Here is a 7,598-nt window from a genome sequence, read left to right as displayed (position 1 = left end):
TTTGAAACTGCTCGTAGGAAATCCCTTGGAGAATCTGCTCTTTACTTTTTTTTTTTGTTTTAACATTTTTTTTTTTAAGATTTTGTAAATATTGTTCTTGCACAAGAGCACTGTTAGCAACCAGACACTTTTTGCACTATCCTTTTGGTGGTCCTGGATTATTTCAGGACGTCTGTGACCGCCCACCTCCCCCCTCCTAGACTCGCGGCTAGCGGGTTTAGCGCACGGGTACATTTCAACCGTTGAAGGGGAGGACCGAGCAGGGTGAGCTTAGGATTTGGGCAGGAGAGGCTAGACTCTGCAGATCTCCACTGACACTGACTGGAGGCAACCTGACTGCACTGATCACACTCTGGGGCCTCACCAGCTCTCCTTCCTCTCGTTCATACAGCTTTTCTTAAATAAATCACTGCCTGTCCCGTGCCGAGTCTATCCTGCCTTTTGCCCATTGCTTGCTGGGATAGACTCGGGCTCCTCTGCTTGACCTTGTAGTGGGAGAAGCGGATAGAAAATGAATGGATTTATCACGAGCACTCATGGTATGCTACTACACGAGGCACCATTAGTGAAGAGTCTGAAGAGCATTGCTCCCCTCTGCTGGTACACATGGGAATTACAGCAGGTGTCCCAAATGAAATTCCTGGCTAAGAGTTATTGCAGACCAGACCCACTGAGACACAAGTCACACGGACAGTTTAGAAACTCTGGATAACCTATCCAGCATGCCACTTACAAAAAAATATGGAAAAATATCATGTGAATGCTTATTTACTCATAAAATCTCCCAAGTCAAATTATGAGTGACCACACCATGATCCCCATTCAAGGTTCCTAACAAGAATGTCATACGAAACTCAGCAGTAATGCCTTTCCTTTTGTTTTTAAAACCAATACCAAAACCCCAAAAATAGAAATCTGAAAGATCAACTTCGCTGATCAGACAAAGTAAAACCAACCTGAGATGGAGGCAGATCTCTAGAGTCTAGTCTCTCTCGCAGCAGTTTATTACAGACTCTACGCGTGGGGGGAAACTCAGGTTAGAGAAGAGACAGGAGCTCTTATCAACATTTTCATGGAAATACAAGACTAGAAATATTGGATGATAAATTCGTCTTGGATAAAAATGTAGAGTCACATTCAAAGGATTAGATAACTCGCACCTGATGCCACTAAGCAATAGGATCTTCAGGGTTTCTGTCCTGCTGAGCTCCAGATGACTCAAAATGAATGGATGTCCATACCTTTCAGTTCTCTGTCTAACCTTGTAGACAGGACCAGGAGTGTTCATATAAGCAGAATACTTCCACATCAAAGGGCTTTTGTCAAGCACTGGCTGTGTGGAAGTTTGTTCTTCGTATTATTACAAAAATTGTATTGGGTGGGTATCTATGGACAACATGTCCAGGTTGAGGGTTGAGATGCAGAAGAGACACTACACAAAGACGGGCTTAAACAGGGGTCACTGAATCAAAGGTACAGTATTTCCACCTCTGGTCATACCGGTGGAGAGCTGCTGAAGCATTTCTTTAGGGATGAAGAATCACGAAATTCAGTAAGAAGCGAAAACACCACCCAAAGGTGTCACCCAAAGCAAGATGCTGACTAAGGGCACGCTTTTGGTCTCAGTTGCCGTGGAGACCAGAAGAAGAGAACGCAAAACTCTGTACCTGTGAGATCCCACATAATTAGCACAGATCCATAAATACTCGTTAAGGGCTTTTTTTTGCCGGCATATAACATAATGCTTCAGTAAATCGGGACAACCTTTTATGTTGCAAGCACAATGCTTAAATAACACTCAACAAAACAAAACCCACACATTTCACAAACTTCTCACAGAGCTACGACAAAGGGAAACGTTTCTTGTGATAGGAGGTACACAAGGTGAGGTAGAACAGTTTTTGCACATGGGGTGCCTTAATTGTAACTGTTTTCTTAAGAATTGTACACAAGAGAACCAAAAAAAAAAATCACTGGAAACAAAAGATAAAGGTTATTGTTTTAATAGACTTTTCCTTGCAGTGTCAAGTGTGCAGTATCATGCTTAGGTTTCATGAGCTGTGCTTCTTAATCTTGCAAATACACCACATCCCCTCACAACAGGAATGAACTGAAATAGGCCAGTAACTTAACAGGCAACAAAAATAAACTCCCTGTGATTTACAGTGCAATTAATCTTTAAAGGTTTTCTAGAAATTCATGACTCGTTTCTAACCCATTTTAAATTCAATACATCTCCAAAATTTTTACTTTACCATGACAACACAAAGAGAGGCGGAACAAATGTCTCTGGTAACACTGCAGCCCCCTACATTGACATCATTATCGACAGTTCCTTGTCCAAGTCTTATTTTCCAAGCAGACAATAAAAGGGGCAGCTCGAAAAAACTGTCTCCTGCAGTCCTGTGCCTTTAACTCAACTGAAATCGGGCGTTTCATGCTCAAAGCTTCCAGAAAAACAAATTCTTCCACAACTCACGAGCTGGAGGGGGTGAAACTTAATTTGTAATCGCAAAAACAAAAAAAAAAACGGAATATCTTGGAGAGAAATACAGTCCACAGGCATCTCTTGTGACACATTAACATCTGTCAGTTTAAACAGTAACAAAACACTTTCAGAGGCAACCACACATGGTAAACATTCGGTCTGTTAGGACCCTGCAAGTGTGTGTCTACAGAGTTCTACAGCTCTAGATCTAAGTCGGTAAACTTTTTAGGTGCAGAGCATGAGAATTCGGATTACATTTGCATGAAACTCACGGTGGAAAAAAAAAAAAAACTTGTCACACGGCCATATAAACCACTGGGCTTTCCGCCTTCGTTTTGGAGTGATGTTATCCCCCTCAACGAGGCTGGAGAGCCACACTGCTCAGGAATTGTGCTAACATGTGCTCCTGAAAGCACGTGGCTTTGTCCCCCTGGGACCAGACGAAGCCCCAAGCTGAAAAACGGGCCCTTGATCAGAGGCTGGCGTTAGGTTCACGCTGACCTGAGCCCCTGGGTGTTCGTGTAGCTCATTAGGAGGCACGTTCAGTCTAGTTTGGGTGCCAAGTGTCATCATCTGTCCCCTGCAAGACTTCAAACATGGGTTGGCGGCACACAGGCTGTATAACCTTGCTCAGAGAACTGGCCTGCTTCACAGGGTCACGGGTACGCGCCTTAAGATGGGTTTACGACAGACTAGAATCTGCATGGGGAATAGGACAAAAAAAAAATTTTTGGAGGTGGAGAATCTCCACTTTCTAGTTCCTATTTCCATATTTCAAACATCCTTCAGAAGAGAACTCCAGAGCTGAATCGCTCATGCTAAATTTTGATCTTCACTCTTTGACTTGGGAGGATATTTCTTATTATGACACGATACCACTTTTTCGTCATCGAATGCCGATCTTCAATTTCTACTCGGGGGGGGGATAATTCTTAAGATGTTACTCCAGTGTTTCCATCACCAGATGATAAAGAAATGGCAAAGACCTAAAGCAGAACCATTTCCCCTAAAAAGTACGTGAGCAGTGAACGGATTTCTAAGGCCTTTTATTTTTTGACCGTGATGTTGAACCTTTGTCAGAGTACTTTGTTTAAAAAGCACTCTGACATATTTCAGGAGACCTCCGGGGTCAAACCTGACTTCATCGTGCCCTAATGAAAACACAGAGGGTGAGAGGTTTGACTGTAATCCCTGCAGCTAGAGCCAAGAGCTACTCAACCACCAGGGATTTACAAGACCGAAAGTCATAGATATTCCTCTAACATGATGCACCTGTGTTCAGTTTTACAATTTATCCTGCAAGACCAAGGGCCTTTTTTTTGGCGGTACAGATCATACTGGTCTCTTGAGGAAGCGCACACTCTTAGCTTGTTTAAATACATCATACTGTCGCCGTGTTCGAAAGTGCAAGGCTGCCAGAAAGCAGAGGAAAACGACGTCTCCACCTGTGCCACATCACCCCGTCCGCCCCCTTCGGCCATCTTCCATCTCGTTGGACCCCAACGAATGATGCACCCCCCCCCCAAGACTAGGATCTAGACGTGGCACGCCGATCGGTCACGAAACGTGAATCTGAGCGCGAGAGAGCGGTGCGATACAGCTCTTCGGAAACCAGAAACAAACAACGCGTCCGTGGTCACCGGATCTTGGGCCCAGCGGCGCCGTTGGCCGCTCGGTTGACGCTCTTGCTCAGCTGGGGGAAGTGCACGGTGGGGGTGCGAGACGTGGGCCCGTACAGCCCCAAGTTCCTGGCTGCCGCCGACTTCCTGGGGGGCTTGACGCTGGGGAAGGGGCAGAAGGCTGGGGGCGCGGGGGCGGCGCCGCCGCTGGCCAGCGGGGGCCGCTTGGCGGGGCCCCCGCTGTCCGAGCTGGAGGAATCCGAGGTTTTCCTCCTGCAGGGAGGGGGATCCTCTCGCTCGGGGGAGCCGGGGCCGCCGGGCTCCAAGCCCAGGGAGGACAGCTGCTGCTGGACCTCCTGGAGTTCGGCTTTGGCCTTGGGGTCCCGGAAAACGGGCTCCGGGGACTGGCCGTCCACCTTCTGCTCCGCCCTGCGTTCCTCCTCCTCCTCCTCCTTCTCCTCCTCCTCCTCGTTCTTCGGCGAGGTCTCTCCCGGCTCCCCCTCCGCTGTCGGACCGCGGCCCTCGATGAGCCCGAGGGTGTCTCCGTATCCCAGCTGGCCCTTCGCCCTGGCCACGTTCTTCCTGTGCACGCGGACGTGAGTGCGCCAGGGGGAGTTCAGCTTGGCCTTGAGGTCCTCCTGGGGCGTCGGGGGGCTCCCGGAGCCCGGCACGTGGACGATGGCGTTCCTGCAGCCCCTCTCGCTCGGCTTGAGCTTCTTCCCCAGCAGGAGGTGGTTCATGACGGGCGACTGGGGGATCTGGGAGGGGAGGAGGCTGGTGGCCGGGCCCTTGTCTGGGAAAAGGCACAGAGACAGCAGTCAGCGACAGGACTCGAGCTACAGCCCACCCTCAACCACGACCAGAGGTACAGTCCTGCTTCCCCTTATACTGACTCAGAAACCCCTTGGCTGAAAGACAATCATCATCTTTGCTGCAGGGAGAAATAATCAGTGTGCTTCGCATTTTGATTTTTATTATGAATATATAGAAGACGAACAGGGTTAATACATTGGCTGTACAAATAATAATAATACAGACAGCATCCTTGGATTTGAAAATGTGCCTTACAATCAAAGGTTTATATTATCATTGTTGTTGTTATTATCTCTTCAGTCTAGAAACAAGAAGAATTAAAAGGGATTTGTTTTGCAAACGTGGCGATTAAATAAGCACAGCGCCGATGCTGGAAACTGAAAGGGAATGCATTGTGAACAGAGAGCAGAACATGTTGCGTTACACAAAGAGTTGCGGGTGACGGGAACAACCTCCCTTGCCAGGTGGTCAAGGCTCCTGAAGGGAACCTTGGAGAAACAGCCGGATGCAATTTTTCCGATTCCCTCAACTTCCAAACGAGCAAGGGGCTGATTTCCCTCTCGTTTGAGTCCACTCTTGCGCTCTTCTGTACGATTGTAACGTTTCGTTAAGAAGCAGCCTTGTTTCAGGGAATCTCAAATATTCCTAAAATGCAACGCACCAGTAGCAGGGCAAGACAAAATGTCTGGCTTCCTGTTGTTGCTTCTGCAGGTTCTTTGCCTGGTAGATGGACCTTACATTCCTGAGAACAGCAGTTATCCTTTGAGAGAACTGCACGTTCTAGACGAAGCACGATTTCTGTTCCCGTCCCCCCCCCAAAGTCCCAGCAGAAAGAAGCCTTGCACCAAACAAGAAAGGTTAAACAGTAGCCGCCAGTACCATTGCTCATCTGGCTCCTGGGATCTGTTGCGATCCCAGGATCTGATTCGACTTCCGGGCCTGAGAATAAAACACAAAGATGATCACGGGCTGCAGGAAAAGACCAGGCTTCCTCTCGCTCGGTCTCGTTGTCTGCCAGATCATCTCGGCGTCCGAGCAATTGGCCTGATGGGTAAAAATCTCCCTCCGTAAACCAAAGGATCATGTGGAATGAGGATATACTGCTTCTATTCAGTGTCTAGACAGGGAAAGAGTCATTCACTTGGCTTCATATCTGTTACACTCTCAGTAAACTACACAGAGACAGAAGTGGCAAGCCAAACTCTTAACATCATCACATTCAGTTTAAAAATGCCCCCAAAACACAAGAAAGGCACAAACACACAGTCAGGGTGATTGGGACCTTTCTGTTTCTTGGTTTTGGCTTGCAGGTAAAACAATAATATTTTAAATTGCTTTAATTGCCCAGTTTAAGAACAACATGATCCAAACTGGCACTTCGGCGTTGACATTATGAACATACCGAACTGTACAGTACTGTGTATGGAACAGCCGTGCTGCCCTGATTCCTTTCAAGTAAACAGCTGGATGAGATCCTCCAATCAGGACGGTAGGCACCTCTTTACGCCAGCAGTGGTGGGGGTGTGGAACAAGCTGTCCAGCTACACTACCCTGATCCTTTCGAGTAAATGACTGGATGAGACCCTCCCATCAGGACAGGAGGCACTTCTTTACACCAACAGTGGCGGGGGCGTGGAACAAGCAGCCCCTCCACGCTACCCTGGAATCGATTGGCTATTAACTGCAGAATGAGACAGATGGTCTGAACAGCCTCTTCTCTTCTGAAACGTTTTGCTGGAAGGCTCTAAAGGGGAGCACTCTAACACTGCGACAGCTCAGGCTTTCAGAGAAAGCCCCCTGCTGCCAGCTCCGGTACCTGGCTTGATGTAGACCAGGCTGGCCTGCTGCTGCTGCCTCCTCTTGATGCGGATGTACTGCTTCTTCAGCGCGCTGATGTCGGTGGTCATGCGCTCCATCATCATGCTGTTGAAGGTGGCCTGGTACTCGCTGCGGCTGGCGTCCACGGCGCCGGGGCTCAGCTCGGCGATGTTCCCGCAGGAGCGCAGGCTCTGCTCCCCCTTGTGGTCTGGGCAGGGAAACGCAACCGTCATCGGCCAGCCGAGACAAGACAAGGGCAAGACAATGGACAAAGGGGGCAGGCGGACATCAGCAGCGCTGGGGTCCTGGGTTTGATTCCAAAATTGACGCAGTGGTTAGCATTGCTGTGCATTGGGAGTGCTATCTGGGTGGAGTTTGCATGTTCTCCCTGCATTTGTGTGGCTTTCCTCCCCCAGTCCAAAGTCTCCTGGGAAACATTGACCCCACTGTGGCTCTGTGTGCCCTGTGATGGACTGGCATCCCGTCCAGGGTGTACCCTGCCTTGCACCCGTGGCTTGCCGGTATCAGCTTGGCCCAATTTGCTTCTCACAAATTACAAGCCCAGTACCAGATGGTGGCTTCTCCTGTCTGCCAAAGGCTTTTTTGTTTCTTCCTCACACAAGCCTTAAAACAAATTTAACTTGTGTAATTTCAGCGTGAGGGAGTTGAGATTAGTTTTGTGCTTAGCACCTGAATTTTCATGCAGACCCCACAAGGATTGTCCAATCTGTGCTAGTGAATACTCCAATTAAGAGCTAGAAATTGGGGGAATTTGTTTCGGGATTTTTCTGGATGCTTCCAATTGAAACACGACATACATGCCACATAAAAACCACAGCCCGAATACGACTAACAGACAG

The 7,598-nt window shown here is 48.4% G+C and overlaps 1 protein-coding gene across 2 annotated transcripts in view; it reads right to left on the bottom strand.

Annotated features, from left to right (window-relative positions):
* Positions 1–1,989: 1,989 nt before the first annotated feature.
* The window catches only part of tbc1d30 (TBC1 domain family, member 30), a 40,826-nt gene continuing 35,217 nt past the window's right edge, over positions 1,990–7,598 (bottom strand). The window contains exons 12-14 of one of the 2 annotated variants that reach the window (XM_088923116.1): positions 6,737–6,946; positions 5,800–5,859; positions 1,990–4,900 (exon numbers count right to left, since the gene is read on the bottom strand). In XM_088923116.1, the coding sequence (XP_088779242.1) occupies positions 4,125–4,900; positions 5,800–5,859; positions 6,737–6,946 (1,046 nt within the window). In that variant the 3' untranslated portion in view covers positions 1,990–4,124. The remainder of the gene's footprint in view (positions 4,901–5,799; positions 5,860–6,736; positions 6,947–7,598) is intronic. The other variant, XM_088923117.1, reaches the window with a different exon arrangement.

This window comes from Atractosteus spatula, chromosome 8 (assembly GCF_055471065.1).
Source record: "Atractosteus spatula isolate fAtrSpa1 chromosome 8, fAtrSpa1.hap1, whole genome shotgun sequence".
In the NCBI taxonomy this organism is placed as follows: Eukaryota; Metazoa; Chordata; class Actinopteri; order Semionotiformes; family Lepisosteidae; genus Atractosteus; species Atractosteus spatula.
This window is presented reverse-complemented; position numbering and strand designations above follow the sequence as displayed.